Below are 20,744 nucleotides of genomic sequence, written 5' to 3'. Positions count from 1 at the left end.
ATAAAATGCCACAATGCAAATGTTACTAACTTGAAAGTGGTCACTGAATAGCCAATATCATTTTTAAATTAAAAATTTAATTACAACTCTATTGGTACATAGTTAATACATAATTTGCACATACAATACCCTTATGAAAATTCCACTATTAGACTAGCATAAAACTTGCACTTCGGTCAACATTAAGTCAACTTTGTAGGACTCTACTGTATGTTTGAACAGTGTAACAGTTACGTGATCTCATTGCTTTCTTTAAATCCAACAGTGCAGCACAGTTGTTTTCAATTAGGTCAACACTTCAGGGATGCTAAAAAATAGCACTGAGCAGTGTCATAACTTTTTACATTTATTATTAAAAGTATGAAAAGCTCAATAACTCTTCACTGATAAAGAAGTAGGAGTATCACAAGAAAAAAAATTACCAAGTTGGAGTGCTACTATTAGAAAAAGGTTGAAAAATTTCAATATAGTGTATTTGCAGCAATGGAACTACCAATTTACAATGTCAATAAAACCGGTCTGTTTTGTTAATGTTATAAATGCCATCTGAACAAATTCTTTGAAACAACTTAGGAAGACTTATAGATTTCTATTGTCCAGCACTTAAACATTAATTTACTTGATCCAATTGTTCACAGTAAAGGTCTGCATTCACAGTTTTTCCAGGTTTCAGCACTTCAAAATGAACGATTCCACGAATACTCCATCAAACACACAAAAGCGCCTTTTTGGGATGTAAACCTGGCTTAGCAGTACTTTGTGGCAATTCATTTGGAGAGAGCCACTGCCTGTTGCATTTTGGATTATCATAGAGGACCCATTTTTCATCTCCAGTGATCAAGCAATCAAAAAATGCATCTATATTGTGCCATTGAAGCAATAAGTTGCATGTGGTGGATTGGTTAGCTTTGTTTTCTTTGGACAGATTATGCGGGACCCAAACACTTGCTCTGCATACTTTACCAATCTGCTGCAAATGTTCTTGGATGGTCGAGCAAGGTTGGTTAAGAGTGTTTGACAGTTCCTTGATTGTCTGATATGGATTTGATTCCACTTCCGCCCTTAACACGTCATTGTCTAAAGTTGTTGGTCTTCCTGATCAACATGAGCCGGAAAGATCAAAATTACCAGATCTGAACTTAGAAAACCACCTTTGGCATTTACGAACATCAAATGCACTTGGATAAACATCGCAAATGTTTTTGGTAGCAACTGTTGTGTCACTAACCTTGTGAAACTCAAAAAGCATACAATGCCGGATATGTACCTCTTCTGGTATTTGGCTGGCCATTTCACCCAAAATTGCAAAAAAAAATTTAAGATTTAATTATTTACAAGTAAACAAGTCACTTTAACCTTAAAATGTCTTTTGCACAGCTTTGAAGTACCCAATGAGATGGTAAATGATAAACAAGTATTGACATGTGCAGAAACGACATTACTTTCCGGTTTACCTAATATTAGCTAATTTTAACAATTTATTTCTTATATTATGTTTTAAGTGGCCAATTTTTTGAAGTTTAAGTTCACAATTTAACTTATACAAACATATAAATAAATATTTTTAAGTATATGCTTATTTCAAATCAATAGAAAAATATACCTGATCTGATTGAAAATCAGTCCTTGATCTTTTTCTTGATCCAAGAGCTGATAAAATTGTTTCTGTTTGTCTTTCATCTTCTTTTCTCTGCTTTAAACAATTTTAAAATGTTAAATTTGTCTTAAACAGTACTAATTTTTATTTTATACACTGTTGTCATAACATTAAATTCTGACCTTATCCTCTTCTTTACTTAATCTTGGGTTTTCTTCATTTACCAAATCACCCTGTATTAATATTATGAAAATTATATATATATAACTCAAATAACCTAATATCTTTTTTCTGTATAAAAAGAATATTCCTTACATTAGATATATCCATTTCTTCTGTGTTTGACATCTTAAACCTGTCCACTTCTTCAAGGAAGGCCAATTGGTCCTTAACATTACTTGTTATTTCATATTTTGAATTAAGCTAAGAAATAATATATGTTTCTAATATTAGTAAAAAGGATGATTTAAATAAATTAATTTACATTTTTCAATTACACATAAAATTAATCATGTTAAATAAGTATAATTCAGCTTTTCACATCTAAATAAATTATTCAACATAAATGGAGGGATAAGTGAAAAAGCAATATAAGTAACAAAACAGTTTTTTTTTTCATTAAAAATAAAATAATAGTAAATGTCAGTAATAGACAAGTAAATATATCTATTTATTTATTTAATTTAATAAAATATTATTTTTTAACCAATGTTAAATTTTATTACTAATGTTATACTATTTGTCATTTGTACCACTTTTCCACTAAACCCCTCAAATAACTGCTTATTTTTAATTACTATCAAAATCATATAAATAATAGAGTATATTTTCATTGTGACATCATCAAGAGGCAAATGATAAAACATAAATTATATCTAAAATGTATGAATAAATGAACAAATAAGTGCTTGTGTTATGGGCTATATTAGTTAAAACTCTGAAAACTTATAATGAAAGGAACAGAAAACTTTGAATTAATAAACTTTCAAGTTACAAAAACTACCATTATTTTAATGAGATTGTATCACAATAGAAATGATATAATTAGACTTAAATATAATATGTTTCATTACTTTTTAGATATGGTCATGGCCTAATTTAGCCCATGTTAATCCTAATTTTATCAATTTTGGGGCAATCAGCTGTCATGAATCCTGTACTATATGAAGTTCATTTTCAAACAATAATTTCAAAATTTTCAAATGGAGATGTTTGATTTGAAATAAACATGTTAGAATATTCTTTCACTTTGCCGACGTTGAATCTAAGAATCTAAGCAATCTGACAAATGAAATGGTTTTGGAATTTCAAAACCATTTCATTTATCAGATTGCTATTAAATTTTTTCTGGTTTGTAAAATTTGATTAGTATTTTGCTGACATGTAACAATATGGAGCTGTCCCTCTAATTAAATCATCTTGAGTTTATAATATACTTTTTCATTTGGACATTAAACTATTAAACTAATCTAGCAATTGTGATTGTTATCTTTTTGAAAGTTTTTCATATAAACATCCAATGATCATCTTAATAATTCGAGCTACAAATTGGCTATTTTAAATAATTAATACAAAATAATTTGCTACCAGAGATGCCTAACACCAGCATCACCTCTTAACTAAATTAATAATTATAACTTAAATAATTTATTAAATAATTTAGAACCTTCTGGAAGAAAAGAACTGACACAGGGCAAGGCTTAAACCTGCAACCTCCACTCGCCAGTCGTGCCACCCAGACCCCAAGCAATCCTCCACTTCCTGATGTACAGGATGGTTATAATTAAACTTGCGCTACTCAGACCTGTCTAGAGCCCGTTCTCATGGATGTATTTTGATGAAACTTGGTATATATGTTATATGGATCATGGGAAAAAAGAAAATGCAAAAAAAACATTTAGTTTGAATTTTTACCACTAGGTGAAAAAATGGCGCACAAAGAACAAGAAACACAAAATGAAAACCCACAAAAAGGTTTTTATTTACAACATTTGTTCAAAGTGCAATTACAATGCTGTAAGGCGTTTTGAACATGTAATTGATGCAAATGGATTGCACATTGAACAAATGTGAATAAAAACCTTTATGTGTGTTTCTATTTTATGTTTCTTGTTCTTTGTGCGCCATTTTTTCATATAGTGGTAAAAATTCAAACTAAATGTTTTTTTTGCATTTTCCTTTTCCCCATGGTCCATATAACTTATATACCAAGTTTCATCAAAATACATCCATGAGAACTCTCTAATAAATATCTCTGGAAGTGAAGGCTTGCTTAGTGTCTGAGTGGTGCAACTCGGCAAGCACACCACACAGCAAGCAGAGATTGAGAGTTCAAGCCCCCCATCCCAGGTCAGTTCTTTTCTTCCAGAAAGTTCTAAATTATTTAAATTATAATTATTAATTTAGTTAAGAGATGTCACCTAATGCCTACCTCTAGTAGCAAATTATTTTGTATTATTTACATAAAATAGCCAATTTGTAGCCCAATCATTTAGGTGATCATTGGATGTTTATATATACTCATCAGGCTTTACGATGTTTATTATATTTATAAACATTTTTCTTTCAGATGCCAACAGAAGCAGACAAAAATGCTAATGCATTTGCTAACATTAACCACATAATTCATTCTTGTATGCAATAAACCAAAACTAAAATTTTCATTGGTTTACATATTTCATTTCACTTAACAACAAGAGTGAATTTTTGTTTTATAACATATATCCCATTTTACTTTGCTATTTAATTCTTAATCCCAAAAATGCTTAAAAAGAAAATTGAGAGTTCTATCTATCATGTCTGGCTTTTTTTTTCCAATTTATCAAAAAAAGCAAAAACAAATATTTCTAGTCATTGGATGTCATGAACAAATGAGAAAATTTCTTTGAAATATTTATTAAAAACACAAAAAGAGAAAAAAATTATATACTCCAAAATGCCTTACTATAATGCAAAATGAAATTTGATATGATTTAAATACCATCAAATAAAAATAAATTACACTACTTACTTTTGGATTTTCAACATAGTGTGCTGCTATCGTGCCTAATTTTTCAATAATCGATTTCAGACGTTCTTGTGCTGCATGAGAGACTAATGCAATGACATCACTTGAAACATCATCAACTCCATGCTTGGCAGCTAAAGAAAAGAAAGAAAATATATATGCAGTGTGATCAAACAGAAACCAGATTGTTTTTACTTTGCATTATTGCTGAACTGCAGATCTATTTACCATAATACAAATGGCTCTGTTATTATGGTAATGTCTAGTAATTAAAGCTAATTCTACATGATACTGCATCTAATCCAAATGAATATTTTTAGATAAATCTGACTTTGACCAAATTTTGTGTATACACTCTAATATATTAGCAACATTAAACTGATAAAGCACATTTAAAATTCTGTGTGTCTTCGGATAAAACTAGCCCACTTACCAATTGAGTAAAACCAGGCTGCTTTAAGTACTGAAACATTGGCTATGCAAATTTCCTTAATGATTTATGAGTAAAATTAATTTTTAGAATTTCTTTATCTAATTTAATTTTGTCTAATTTATTGTTATTTCCAATAAATTATGAAGATTACAGTAATCTACTCAATCGATGAGTGATGCTAGTGTTACATGGGACAACCTTGATTTTCCTCTTACTATTCTTAAGTAAAAATTTAATATTTAAAATTATTTCATGAAAATAGCAAAGAATAAAAACAATACTTTATGAAAACAAAAATGAAAAAATTAATAATAGCAAAACTAGCAAATACAAGATGGCAAAGATACTAGGAAAATTTGTATAAAACAAATAGAAATAAATTATTATATTTTTATGTATTAGATAAATTCAATTTTGAATTAAATTTCATAAAAAATTCAAACAAATATTTACCAATTTTTGAAATACGTTTTTGAAGTAATCCAGATGAAAAAAAAGTCTCATCTTTGCAGGACCTTATTTGTGTCCCTACTATTTCAGCTGTAGTTGCTAAAATCCGCTGACTTTCTTCAATCAAATTAACACCACCCATTGCAGCAACATCATTGATATCATCATCATCTCTGAAAATAACAATTTTATTTATTTATTTAAATAAAATAGCATTGGATTATTAAATATTATTAATATTTAATAAATTACCTGAGAGATGATGTAAAACCTTTCTTGTCTCTTTCCCTCTCTTTAGAATTCACAGAAACAGAACTTCTGGAGGATATGACTGGTTTAGTTGTCTGATTCAATATTCCAGTTAAAGATTTTGAACCAGCTATAGTTTTAATACTTGTTCCACCTTGTAATTTTGGCTGATTTAATAATTAAAAAAAAAGAAAAAAGTTATAAATTTACAAAAATTTTTAATATGTTTAGTTATAATAAATAAAATATTCTTACTGTTACTAATCGTTGTCCTACAATTGTTTGTGTTGCAGGAGTTGTTAATTGTGCTGATAAATTTCCAGATATTAATGCTGGTGATACAACTCTCATTTGTGTTATAGGAGGCTTCATTTGTAACACCTGTTTATTCATTACCTGTTTTAATACCTGTTTGATATTTATTAAAGAAAATTTAATTAAAACCTTTAAAATTCTCAAGAAAATTTATTCTCAAAACTAATTCCTAAGTGTTTTGAGAATAAACTCATTAAATTAAACAGTATTTAAGATATATAATTTTAATAATTTTACAATATTTAAAAACTAATTATTATTAAAATTTTATTTGATTAACCTTTTTAATAAAAATAAGTATATTATTATGATTTATTAATATTATATTCCATAAAAGCTTTAATACAGTTGAAACTGATTAATTTGAATTGATTACAATTTAATCTTGTTTTACATAGGATTTATTTCAGCAAATACTGCATAAAATGAAATTCTGTGTGTAAATTTGTATTCCATCACAAATAATTTCAGATAATTGCTAGACCAGGGCTTCCCAACAGGGTCAGTGACCCCTTTGGGTCAATGAAAGTTTGAGATCCAGAAGTTCAATAAAACTTTGAACATTAAAAATTTTACATATTTTTTCAATCTCAAATAAATTTAGGATATGCCTTTTAATAATTATGTAGAAGGGCTGTTGTATGTATGTGTATATATATATATAATATTAAACACAAGAGAAAAAAATTTTCTTAAAAGGAGTTAATTACTGAAAAAGTTAAGAATTCCTGATTAACAGAAAAATGTTAAAATGTTTTACTTATTTTTTTACTATATACAGTTGAACGATGTATACATTTTTCAACGGAAGTGAGAAAAGCATACAAGTAAAAACAATTTTTGAATTGCTTTCAAAGTGAATACAGTCATCACAAAAGTGTAGCACAGCACAAAATTAACACAACTTAATTTGTACATTAATTCTTAATAAAAAAAACTTTCAATTTACTACATGTAATACATTTGAACATCATATAAAAGAAAAAGTAAGCTCAATCTGAAATTAAGCCTGGTTAAGTTTTGTTTCTTTCTTGTTTTTATAAATGGACATACATACAAAATGGCTATAACCAATCACATTAAGCATTCTTCTTCATTGAAGTTGCAAAAAAATAAAAAAATAAAAAAGGATAATACTGGTTACATCAAGAGCTTTTATAATTTCAGAGAAGGTAAAAATGAAGATTTTATTCTCATTTTGGTCTTGAAATTTGTCAGGTTCTTCAGAACTGCCAACCCCAACAACCTAAGCCATAATCTCTTAATCACTTTTGGATAGCACAAACAGCAAGATTGTCATCAAAATCTATAAATTCTAAATTACATGTAATGTGAGCCCATTGTGATGAACAGAAAACATCAAAGATGGAGCAGTCATCCTCACCAGAGTCAAATATGAAAATGTTCTCTTGAACTCCAGCCCAATTGAGCATTTACTAATGAAAATCTTTAATTTTTTATCTAATGATATAATATTGCATTTTCTTTTCTTAATATTGCATTCTTTAGAGAAGAAGAAACTTCTCTGGCATATCTAGTCATTTTCCTCACTAGAAAAAAGCACAAGGAGCAATTTGGAGTTGAACTGCCTGAACAGTCACTGTACTAATTTGTGTAAATTGATTTTTTTTTGCTTTTTTGCTTTTTTTTTTTTAACAATCTCTTCAAACTTTTTTAATCCATTTCAAAATGAATAACACATAAGTGAGAAAAAAAAATGTTACAGGATAATGAAAAATATGACATAAAAGTACAAACTTATATAAATGAAAAATGTGTAACTGAAATGTTTTATAATAGAGAAAATATCATGCAAAAAGTTTTAATGTGTAATTGCAAAAACTGTACATTTGAGAAACATCAACTTTATAATAAATTTCACACTAAAAATAATCAGTGTGTGCATTAATATTCAGAATTAGGGCCTGGATAAATAGCATTTTGTGGCATGATGAAATGGCAGATTTGAGTCACTTAATGGCACCATAGAGAAGTGCTTTAGTGTGGCATGAAAGAAGCTCAAAAGCACCACAAAGAGGAAGTGATGCATTTTCATTGTAATCATGGATATCAAAGAAATGTTTATGTTTTACTACTAGAATCTTGACATTTGCTATTCTATTGGGTCATTGCAAATAAAATGGCTATTTTTTAAAATTTAAACTTCCCAGCCTTGTAGTTCAACTTTTTTCCATGTGAACAGTGCTATGTTTGCAATTGGAAGAGCACATTTATAATATGTAAATTAAAAATGTAATCCCATTTATATTGTGAATTCCATATGTTTAAGAGTACATTTTCTGACAACACAGAAAATACGGAAATTGAATAATTTTCTTTTACAAGTATAAACAGGGACAAAATACAGCCAAAGCAACCAAAAATATCAATAGAGCTTTTGGTGCTATGAATCAGCAAACAACCAGGCACTGGTTTAAAAAATTTCATTCTAGGAATACAAATCTCAAAAATCAAAATTGAAAAACATCCTCAAATCAGAACATCCCCTGACTGTCCTGGAAATTGCAGAAAGGTTGAACATACTGGACATTATTCAAACATTTCTCAACATCTAAACATGTCAGGGAAAGTCAAGAAGCTCAACAAATGGGTATCACATGATCTCAGCAAGAGAGATAAAGAGCATCATTTGGAGTTTTGCAGTTTTTTAATTATTTGTCACAAAAATGAAAGTATTCAAATGCAATTTTTCCCCATCCATCTTACTCTCCAAACTTTTTGCCAACAGACTATCACTTTTTTATACATTTGAACAGTATTTTGGCAAGGAAAGTCTTCAAAAAGAGGATGCAATTGAAAGTGCTTTTAATAACGTTTTGGCTTCTCATTCTCATGATTTCTATCAAATTGGTGAAAATGCATTTCTATTGCATTGGACAAAGCGTATTAATGTTGGTGGAGACAATTTTGATTGAATATGTAAATTTTAAATTAAACTAATAAACATTCAAAGTCAGAAGTAAAAATCGGTTATTTCATTTGTAACAATCTAATAAATAGTAGGATGAGCTTAATCTTCTACTGTAAATCTATCAGTATCAAACATTTGTCAAACAAGAGAGAAAGCATCTTTGCAGATTACAATATTCAGTCAAACTGAGTGGCCTGGTGGTATGGCTTGTGTGAATGCCTTCACACAAGCCACACCATCAGGATAGCAAAAGGATGGCACCACTTAGTAGCAGAGTTTTGCTTCTACCTGACACTGTCACTTTAAAATGGCTCGTATGAATGGCTCCTAGTTGTTTGCATTAAATTATATAAAAAAGAATGTTTGCCACTTTGTGGCATGTTTTTGTAGTGCCATAAAGTGACTCATCTGTCCAGGCCCTATGTTTACAAGGATTAACATGACCATTTGCCTTCTGCAAAAACACAAATCTACTTAAGATTTGTATTTTTGCAGATGGCAAATGGTTTTGTTATTATACTTATATCAATCCTGTATAAAACAAAACTCTTCTGTAAATTATAAACTAAAGTGCCAAAAAATTAGGGACACTTATCTAATAACATGTAACTCCTCCCTGAGCCCAAATAACAGCAGCTACAAAATGTGGCATAGACTATGAGGTGTCTGAGTTGTTGCATGGGTATTTCAATCCAGACATGTTCAATGGCTCTCCATAATTCATTGCATTTGTTAGATAGTTCTGCAAGGCATTGAGTAACATTTGCACAATGCTCTATGGGGGTTCAAGTCAGACAACCTAGGTGGCCGAGGGAATAGCTAAAAGTCTGTCAAGTGTTCCTTGAACCATTGTTGTGCCACCCATGCCATGTGGAAAATAACATTATTCTGCTGGTACAAACCATCACTGTTGGAGAACATAGCAAGCATAAATGGTGCAAAACATCTGCCTCAAAATTAGTATACATTGTACTGTTAAAGTCAACTTTAGTCTCACCATTGGTCCCTGTTCATGCCAATAGAACACATTCCAAACCAGGACAGAGCTACCACCAGCTTCCACAACACCTTGTTGACATGATAGATCCATGGCTTCATGTGGTTTTCACCACACATAAACATGACCATCAATTCAAGCTGAAAATGAGATTCATCTGACCAGTCAGCCATTGTCCAATTTCAATGTTTTCTAGCCGAGATAAAGTGCATTGCCTGATGCTTAGGTGTTAGTAATGGTACCTGAGTGGGTCAACAATTACAAAATCCCAAGGAATGCTGTGTACATTGTACAGTGCATTGAAATAACTGATAAGTTCAGTAGTTACTGGCAGTCATGTTCTTGTATTAGCCACAGGCACCCATACTGCACATGTGCTGCTGATGTCTGTTCAGAATTTAAGTATTCCTGGTAAACCCTTGAAACTGTTGCCCAAGAAAATCCAAGAGCATTGGCAACCTTGCTGATAGTGACCCATTCTTCTTGCTCCAATAATCTGTCCATAATCAAATGGTGATAAATCCTTTACATTGCCCATTGCTACTCTAACCAAACTCACACATAACCAATAAGTATCATACCTATGGTGTCATGTGCAAAAGTTCTGGCTCAAAGCATTTGCCCTTAAGTAGAAGGTAACAACATTTCATGTGCTGCTTCTCTAATTTTCTGGCATGTCAATTTATTATTAAATAAATCAAACTTGCATATTTCCTTTGAAATTTGTATTTTAAAAAAAAAAAACAGTTTATATAAATTTTTTTAGTATAAATTTGGATAATTTGGAAATATTTTACATTTAAATACGAAGCTGGAAATAGTAGTAGTAATAACAGTAGTAGCAGACAGTATGTAGATTTACAAAATACACATGTTTCATGAACCTCTGAAATGTTGTCTCTCTGAACTGGGAGCGAAACTAAGTGTCAAATATTTCACAATTTTAGTACTATTTGAGTTTAGCTAGCATAATTGAAGAGCTTATTTCCAAAGTGACATATCTGTAGAAAAAACAAATTTCCAAAAATCCCAAGGCAAAAGAAATATATGGTACTTCAAATCATGGAGTTACCCACTCTGAAACAAAACTGAAGCATTTAAATGGATAATGTAACAAAAACAACAAATAGAGGGTCCAAAACTTTTAATATATAAAAATAAACAAAAATATACAAAGTAATATACAAAACAAAAATGAAAATCACATTAACCTTGTTTACATGATCGAACATAATAAAAAAAATACAATGTGTAATGAGCAATTATTTATTGTAACATTATCAGAATACTGGATTGCAATTTTTAATCACATTTTTAATTTATTTAATTTAAAACATATGCTCTCCACCTGAAATTAATAGCGTCTTGCTCCTGTACATCACACTTTTCCTGTTAGCAACAGAGTCATGCAGGTCATCTATATAACTCCTTTCAGGAGAAAATTTTTGAATTGAAATAACATGACTTCTGCTTTGAGCCAGAAGTTCTTACATAGTTAATTCAAGCCACCTCCCTGAGCTTTCCGTATCTGGTCTTGGCTTTCATCTATCTAACTCCATTCTTGAGATTAAGGAAAGACCGATAGATGAATGGGCAACAGTGGGAATTTATAGGTCTACAATTTTTTAAAATTGCTGCCTAAAAATGCATTAATTCCAAAAAAACAGAAAATAAAAACCTAATAATTACATAAAATTATCAATGAAAATTATTGTAATTGTTCTATCACAGTACCTATGTAGAACTAATCACTTTCTAAACAAAAAAAAAACACTTTTTGTAAAGTGTTATTGCAGTATGCCCATCATTTATTCCCAGTTTATTTAAAAGTTTTTTCACATCATCTGTCTTTTCCTGATAAAGTTCTGAACTTTTTCAGAAAATGTAGCCATTATTAAAGAAAAATTAAGAAAACAAATACAATAGCACTTGCACTTCAGAAAGCAGTGATTACAGTGAATTATCACATGACCAAAATACACATTGTAATTGGCTGTATGAAAATGCAAAAGTTTGGAAATAAATACAAAATGAAAAATGTCACATTGGAAACCAATTTTGTGACTATTTTTTCAACAAAATAAATGCCCGTTTTGGAAATTAAAATATTGTAGCATGATAGAGAAGCATATTATCACTGTGTTGGTGCCATAAACTAGAAAAAAAAAAAAGAAAATGGAGATATATCACTTTGGAAATAAGCTCTTCAGTTATTCAGCTAGCTTTTCAGCTGATTATAAGTGTGAATACTTCATATTCACAAAACTTTCTTTTACCTATAATAAACATTAATTCTAAAAAGCAGATCTTGACAATTATGACATTTATTTATCATGTAAATAAATAAATAAAGTCAACTGCATAGTTAGTGCAAAAAAATGCATAGTTTCTTAAATTGTTTAACTGTCAATAGAAATATTGAAATAAAGTTAAAAATTGTCAAAATTTCCCACTTACAATTTCATTAGTTATAAGTACTTAAAATTTGATATTTTCATTTAGTTATAGTCAAAATTGATAAAAGAAGTGGAAAATAAATTGCAATTATGTTCTTTAGATTTAAAAACTGTTAAATAATTTATTTGTTTAATAAATTTGGAAAATATCTCAAAACAAAAAACTTAGATGTTTCATTCAAAAAAAAAAAAAAAATGTGATTGTCATTGCTGCCATATTTTTCCAAGCCATTTTTCAATATTTATTTCTTCTTTATCAATACCTATACATGTATAGTACATTAATGAAACAAGTAAATACTTACAGGTTGTGGAATAGGAAGAACCACTGAGCCAGGTGGTGGTGGTTTAATTCCTTCAATGCTCAATTCTCCAGTCATCATTGAATGCCTTAAGTATGGCAAATTTTTCTATTGAAAAATAAATAATATTTATTGGATAAATATACATAAAAATAACATTATTTTAACAATATATGTATAACACAAAATAATTTAAAACAGCATGTATAATATTAGTCATAAATAAAAATTTCTGAGCGAACTGATGATTTTATTTGTTAATTAAATATAAAAGTATAATATGAAAATACTTACACTGTATTAAAAATATTTTAAAAATTTAAATTTAACAGATGAATGCAATATCATACATCAATTTTTAAGAAACTAAATCATCATCATGTCTTTACTTATTTACAAATATTTTTATTAAAATACTATTTATTAATACAAATAAATACAAAAAATTTTCTTGAAAATTTTCCTTTAAAAGTTAGTTCACTAACAAAAATTATACATATAAACTTCAAAAAATTAATTTTTGCATAAATAATAGTATATTAATTTCAATAATTTAATAATTATCAAACAATTAAACTCAATGTTGAACAGATAACTGTAAGAGATAAAAAATATTTCATTAAAAATAAATTATTATTTTGATTTGGTCATTAAAAAGCTCCATTTGCTTGTGATAAAAGATCTTGAATCTTTTTTCAATAACTAAGTTTATAAAAATCTCTACAAATCCATTATAATAGTACCTACAAATATGTTATGGCCAATGTACGAAGTCTAGCCAATTTGCAAAATAGCTGGCCACTTCTAGCTTTGGCCAAGTCATATGCCCAAAGCCCAAAATATATGATAATTTATGATTACTTCAGGCTTTGACTGGTCAATTTGCGAACTTACCAACAATCAATGGCCAGTTCAAGAACTGTCTAAGAAAAAGTGGTCAAGCTAGAAGTTTTGTGGCACTAAGTAGTGAAAAGATCTTTAGCACATGATTGCCTAAATAAACAAGCCAAGAAAATGATGAAGAATTTTGACCAAAAGTTTCTGCCAGCAACAGTTGGAGACAATGTTGACAGAGGACACACTAATCCATAAATCATTAAAGCTGTGATTTTGGTTTCGGTAAAATTACCTGTATAAACTTTGGACAGAGTTCAGAGTCTTAAAACAGGTGTATGCCAAAAGTGAGTTTACTGTTCTTAAAGAGATATTTGTTTCTTTGCAATTGATTCTGGGTAATGAAATATTGTTGAAGAGCAGAGTCATCAAGTCAATCTTTAACTAGAGGCAAGGATTTTCAAATTGTTTTTGTGCTACAAAGTGTTCAACAAATCAATGCAAATGCAAACAAAGCAATACATTACGTAACTTTAAGTGTCACAACAGTTCAGATTGAAGAAACAAATAAACAGGCCTTCATCCTGGTAAGATAACTTATGTGATATGAACTCTGTGATATGATTTTTAACTATAACTAAAGAAATTCTTTCCTTAATGATGTAATTTTTCAACTGAAATTGAAGAATTTTTATTTTTCTTGGTGTGTTTTTTCAGCTGTATTTAAAGAAATGTTATCTTTGCAAATGTGTATTTTCTACAACTAAAGTAATTATTTTTAATGCGATTTTTTTAATTGGTTCACTAAAAAATTTATCTCATGTTTTTTAACTGTAAATACATTTTTTCACTTTGACATGCTTTTTCCAATAGTAAACACTTCTACTGTTCTCTTTGATGTGTTTATCAACTGGAAAGATATTTTCTTTTTTACTTTTGTATAATTTTTCAATTTAACATAAATAAAGCTATTTGAACACTGATTAACTTTTCTTTGTTTTTGAAGTGACGTTTTTCTACTTTGACAAAACTAAAGAGATTTTCACAGTGGTATAACATGAGTTAGAACTAGTAATCCAGCTCTATAAAACTTCTAGCTTTGGCTGCTTTTTCTTGGCCATTGATTGTTGAGTGCATCATGAATTGGTCAGCCAAAGTCCAAAGTAGTTGTAAATTCTCATTTATTTCCAGCTTTGGTCACATGACTTGTTCAAAGCTAGAAGTGGTCAAACATTTTGCAAATTGGCTAGACTTTTGACATTGGCTAAAACATATATATATATAGATGATATTTATAATGTAATTTTCATTAAGTAGAAAAAGTCTAATAAAAATTTAAAGGTCATAAATCAGTTTATGACTTTAAATTTTATCACCTATTGTTGTCATAAGCTAGTTTGTGACACAATATTATATTATAAGCAGTGAAAATTGTTATAATATAATCCTGTAAAACAAAAAAGTAATACTTGTGATATAATTTCAACTGTAGTAATCAACCATACTATAATAAGTACGAAAGTTATATATTTATACTCAAACATTTAGCCTCCATGGATAAATTTGTTTTTAAAAATTAATGATTAAAAGTTCCAATAATCTTGTTAATGGATGTAAAAAATTAAGTTAGAAATATTATTTCATTCCTTTTCAATTTTAAAACCATTCTAATTTTGAGAATTACATTGTTCATCTACTTACTTTTAAAAAGGGAATAAGATATGGTTGAGGAGAAGAATTTAATTCTTTCTGTAACTGATGAGAAAATTCTTCTGGTTGTATTGTATCATCCTACAAATATTTAAATACAGTTACTAAATTTCTTTTATGTAATATGAATAAAAATAAGATTAATTTATATAAACTGGAAATTTAAATTAATTAACAAATCATATGTGAATTTCATATAATTTGAATATCATCCAAATTAAAAATTATAAATAATTAAAAATTTTGCTGGCAACTTAAATTTTTTTTTAATTATTAGTAATCCTTATTTCAATTCTCATATTATATTTAATATAAAATATTAAATAACACTGCTAACTGTAACACTTGCAATTTAAATCCATTTAACATTTGAAATTTTTGATACTTTTAGTAAAATTATTTAAATATTACACTATGTATAAAACCAAGTCTGTGTACAAAAGTTTCAAAAGAGTATTGTTTTAAAAAACACATTATTTTTTATATATTCATAGTTTAGGAATTTTTACAGTATAGATATTAAGAGTTCAGTAAATCAATCAGAACTGCAAAATAATTTATATTCATAATTAATCCAGTTTCAAAGATTCTGTGCCAATAATCCTATCCTAGTTATCCAATTACAATAATTTCCTAAATAATAACTTATTCTTTGCATTCAATATTTTGTTTTATATAAGTGCAAATATTTTGCACAGGTACAAGTAGTATACAAGTATATTATATACAGAGCAAGACGAAAGTTTAGAACTACCTATGATTTTTCTCTATAAATTTTTTAGGAAAGTTATAACTAAATGATTAAATAGAGTATGCATTTGTAAATATATTTTAATAAGTTTCATTGTTTAAATTTTAAATTAGCTATTGGTAATTTAAAAATAAACCAAATGTTTGAATTATGAATATTTCAAAAGCAAAATATAATGCAATAGTCTTATGAATAATATCCATCACCAATTTATAATCATTATTGTGTATATATAACAAATTTGAATTATTTTTAAAATTCAGTAATTTTAAACTTAAAATAAATATCTAAATTAAATCATGATAACTAAGGATAATTCTACTACTTAATATTTAATAAAAGGTATTAATTAAAAAATTTACTTTTAAGTATTGAAAATACACTTACTATAATTCCTTGAATTAGTTTTTCCACATTTTTTGCAACTTGTCCAGCTTGGCCATTTGCTAATCGCAATAAAGTGGACAAAAAATTCTTACATTTCTTCTTTGCTGTTGTTGGTGACATCTGTAATATAATCATGAACATAAATATTTATTTTTCATTCTCCTAACTAATTTTCCTTTCTTAATTTAAATCTAATACATATTATGTATAATAAGCATCTTATATCAATATTAATAGTATTTTACAAATATTAAACTTAGTTAATGATATTAAAAATTAATACTAACAAAACAATTGGAAAACTCCTGGTCCTGCTGGCTCCTTCAGTTTATGTAAAACCTCTTATTCTTTTTAATAATACAGTTAATAAACCAACTTTAATTTCAACAATTTTTTGTGAAGGTATAACAAATATGTTCTATCTTGATGTGGCCTAAATTTGGCCAATTTTTCCAGACTTATCACGCTTTGTAGGTCAAGTGATAAAAATGGAGTCAGAGATCAGATCCAAAAAATATACACTTTTATTACAATAGGAAATACATTTCAGTCTCAGTCCCTCATCAGTCCAACCAATTCACATAGATGACTATGCATGGTGTGGTTAGAAAATAACAAGACTGTGATTGCCTGTGGGCCAAAATGAGTGGATGGGTAAATGACCATGAAAAAGTTAGAAGAAGCACAGTGAGTCTCAACTTGCTACCGCTATTAGATTGCTATGAGTGCTGTTGCAAGTGAACATGTTGTTAGTGTGCATAGGAAAAATGGCCAGCTTGAAGAGAAGCAGTCTATCAACCTGAAATTCTTGATGAAATTGAAAAAAACTGCCACTGAATCTTTGCACCTGCTACATGGAGACACATATTTTTATCATGCATGTGAGTTTGAATGGCACGAAAGATTTTCTGAAGGCTAAGAGGATGTAAAAGACGAATGCACCGGACAGCCCAGCACATCAAAAACCAAGGAAAATGTATGATAAGTGGAACAAATTGTGAACCAATACTATTACAAAGAAGTTCTGGAATCTTTGCGGGAAAGGGTCAGAAGAAAGTGGCAATACTTGTGGTCAAATGGTTTCATCCTCCATTAGGAGACTGCACCAGCCCATTCCACTCTGTTAGTGAAGCAGTTTCTGGCCAAGAAAGGAGTCACATTATTTGAACACTCACTGTATTTGCCTGACCTAGCTCCATGTGACTTTTACCTTTTACCTAAAGTCAAGCCTGTTCTGAAGGTACACCATTTTGATTTGGTTTCTGCTGTCAAGAAAAATACGACAGAGCTACTGCATAACCTTACAGATGATGACCTGCAGGACTGTTATGATCAGTGAAAGTTGTGAATGAAGCACTGGATGAAAGCAGAAGGATCATACATTGAAGGGAAACACAACTAAAGTGAGTATACTATTCAAGATTTAAAGTTCCAGCTTTGGTCTTGTTATTTTCTAGCCACACCTCAAACAGAAAATTCTGGCATATATAAAGATAATACAGTAGAGTCCCGAACAAAGTGCAAATAAAGCAAGCAACAACCCTTGAATTTTGTTGATCAGAGGTATACTTTTTTTTTCAACTTATAGGCCAAGGTTTAAACTTTCATAAATCGTGTGATAATGCAGGTTTTGATAATGCAATTTCCTATAATGCGTAACGAATCCTCTGCATCGTATGGGACACTACTGTTTGATAATCCTGCTCTTAACAACAATTGTTACCCCAAAAATGCACATTTACCTCTGAATTAACAGATTGTAGAAGAAAAGACCAGCCAGTCTTTTAACACACAAGTATAAAGTTTAATTGTACATAGTACTAACTGTGGTGCAATCTCTTCCTCTGGTGATAATAGAATGCCATCATTGCTTATTTGTACAAACTTTGCAGGTAGTCATAATAAATTGACCACTCAGTGTATATCTATCAAACTACATTTGAATTTTGTTTTCTATTTAAATTTTTGTTCCATCTTTAAACCTAATTATAATCTTTGAAAAAGTTGAATACATTATTTCATCGTCAAAATTTTTGTTATTTACTGGATTAAGACGAAGTTTGGAATTTTTAGTGTTAAATACATCCAGTTTCTGAAGTATGGGTTATATTAATACATATGACATATAATAGTAGAATATTGTAGAATGTCTTTGCTTATGCTCTGCCATTTGCATCACTGATGCAAATTATGTAAATCTATACATAATAAAATCATAAGAATTAATTATCACTGTCATAAAATTGCACAGATAAAAGACACATTTGTCTAGTGGCCTATTTTAGCCAAAATAAGCTTAAATGCATTCTTTGTGTACCATGATAAATATTTTCAGCTACCTAACAATCTATTTTTATTAATTATAGATAAAATTAAGTATTATATTTTATTGTATTTACTAAGTTTCTATTTAATACTGTAGAATTTTTAAAATTATATTTTATGTTATTATCAAATAGTAATTCTATTTATTACTTTAATATTGCTTTTAATTTTAATAAATTAAAATTTCTAACCTGAGAAGAACTGGTAACTTGGCCATTTGCTGTATTTGTCTGAATAGTTAACTGCTGGTTTAAATTACTGGCATTTGTTGGTTTCTACAATTTTAAACAAAAAAAAAAAAATCATTATTAATTAATCTTAAATTATTAACTTTAAATCAATTCTTACATTTTGTACATCATGTATGCCTTATATTGATCTTATTTCTAAAATCATTTCCATAGATAACTATTTCAAATGCTTTGAATTAATAACATATTTTAAAGATAAAAATGTGTTAAAATTGTTAAAATATCAATCTGAAACATGATTTTAAAAATAAACAAAATCTAACAGAAAACACATATTTAAAAAGAATATTTATCAATACCTATTTCATCTTTCAATTACTCACAGAATAAATGAATATTTTCAATAAAGTCTAATTGCAGTGGGTTCTCAAATTGTGAAAAGGTTTTGTTCTAAGTAGGTCACATGTATTGTAAATTTTGTATAATACAAATGAAATTTTGCCATTTAAATTAATGGTAAATGCCATGCTACACATGTTCATTCTTTACACATGATTTGACTGTAATTCTATACATATAAATGATGAAATGCGCATTATTAATACAGGAAAGCCTCCTTAGTTCAAAATTCAGGAGACAAAATACTTGCAACTTCAAATTATCGAAGATTTACATATTTCTATACAATATGCCACATGCCATGTAACTGATGTAATTTATTAAGCAAATAAAATATGGCTACTTATACAAAATGCTATTTTCGTTAACAATACATAATAATAATAATAATAATAATAAATGTGCCACCTTGCCGTGGTGGGGGGCTTAACTGCTCCAAGGAGACTGAGTGCTGTGCTGGCAGTAGTTCACTATCAGTAGGTTCAACCAAGCTAGAGAGGTCTCAGCTGAGGAGTGGAACTAAGTGCACCCAACCCATTATCACTATGGAGAAACGAATGAAAACCAAGTCTATACTGGCTCGGTCGTCGCCCAGGATAAAAAGGGCCGCGGCGGATGTTGCTGATTCTGGGCAGCCGTCGACAAGTGGGCTACAGAATCAGAATTCAAATGAACAATCACAGAAGCAGCAGAAATATACAATGTCAGAGAACCGTGCGGTTATGAAATGCTACTATGCATCAGATCCTCAAAAACGTGGCTACCAAAAGAGGATGCACCAACTGTGGAAACAAGAACACCCCGATTCACGAATAACTGAACTTCGATTAGCTGATCAAAGAAGATTCATCATCAGAAATAAAGTGTTCAGTGAACTTGAACTTGAAGAGATTCAGGGGCTCAATGAGACTGATGGGCAGCAGTTCTCACAACTAACAGTGGCAGATGCTCCGGTGACACTTGGAGCAGCTGAGCAAACCGAACCGGAAGTAAATGTGAACCCTTTACAACAATTTGATGGACAAGCAGCTGATGCATTGGATGAACAACCAGGAACCTTAACAACAAGGCAACAAGAGCTTAAGAACAGAATCATGGCTCATGCTGCATTAAATGCAGTAAGAAAGCGCCTTCCACCTTTAAAAACAATACCTAGAAAATACCTGGCACCCATCATGAAGGACGTGAATACATCACTTTCTACTATCCAGATAACATCCATTGAGCAGACAAACCAGATTGCTTACAGTACTGCAGTGATAGTAACAGAAGAGCTAGGGCTCCTAAAACCAGTGCAGCCACCAAGAAAATCAAATGGAAAACCAAAATGGAAGGTCAGGCTGGAGTTGAAAATCAAAAATCTACGATCGGAAGCGAGTAATTTGAAAAATATGAAAGAAAAGAAACTA

The 20,744-nt window shown here is 29.4% G+C and overlaps 1 protein-coding gene across 1 annotated transcript in view; it reads right to left on the bottom strand.

Moving 5' to 3' along the window:
- Nucleotides 1–19,873, bottom strand: part of LOC136970490 (transcription initiation factor TFIID subunit 4-like) — a 34,477-nt gene extending 14,604 nt beyond the window's left edge. The window contains exons 1-12 of the mRNA XM_067264937.1: nt 19,865–19,873; nt 18,937–19,020; nt 16,421–16,540; nt 15,274–15,363; nt 12,742–12,846; nt 5,992–6,144; nt 5,740–5,903; nt 5,491–5,660; nt 4,608–4,738; nt 1,913–2,020; nt 1,780–1,830; nt 1,604–1,690 (exon numbers count right to left, since the gene is read on the bottom strand). Of these exons, the coding sequence (XP_067121038.1) occupies nt 1,604–1,690; nt 1,780–1,830; nt 1,913–2,020; nt 4,608–4,738; nt 5,491–5,660; nt 5,740–5,903; nt 5,992–6,144; nt 12,742–12,846; nt 15,274–15,363; nt 16,421–16,540; nt 18,937–19,020; nt 19,865–19,873 (1,272 nt within the window). The remainder of the gene's footprint in view (nt 1–1,603; nt 1,691–1,779; nt 1,831–1,912; nt 2,021–4,607; nt 4,739–5,490; nt 5,661–5,739; nt 5,904–5,991; nt 6,145–12,741; nt 12,847–15,273; nt 15,364–16,420; nt 16,541–18,936; nt 19,021–19,864) is intronic.
- Nucleotides 19,874–20,744: the final 871 nt, after the last annotated feature.

Source organism: Centruroides vittatus, unplaced genomic scaffold, assembly GCF_030686945.1.
Source record: "Centruroides vittatus isolate TY-2023 unplaced genomic scaffold, ASM3068694v2 contig_199, whole genome shotgun sequence".
Lineage (NCBI taxonomy): Eukaryota > Metazoa > Arthropoda > Arachnida > Scorpiones > Buthidae > Centruroides > Centruroides vittatus.
The sequence above is the reverse complement of the archived record's forward strand: the minus strand, read 5'-3'. Positions and strand labels throughout refer to the sequence as shown.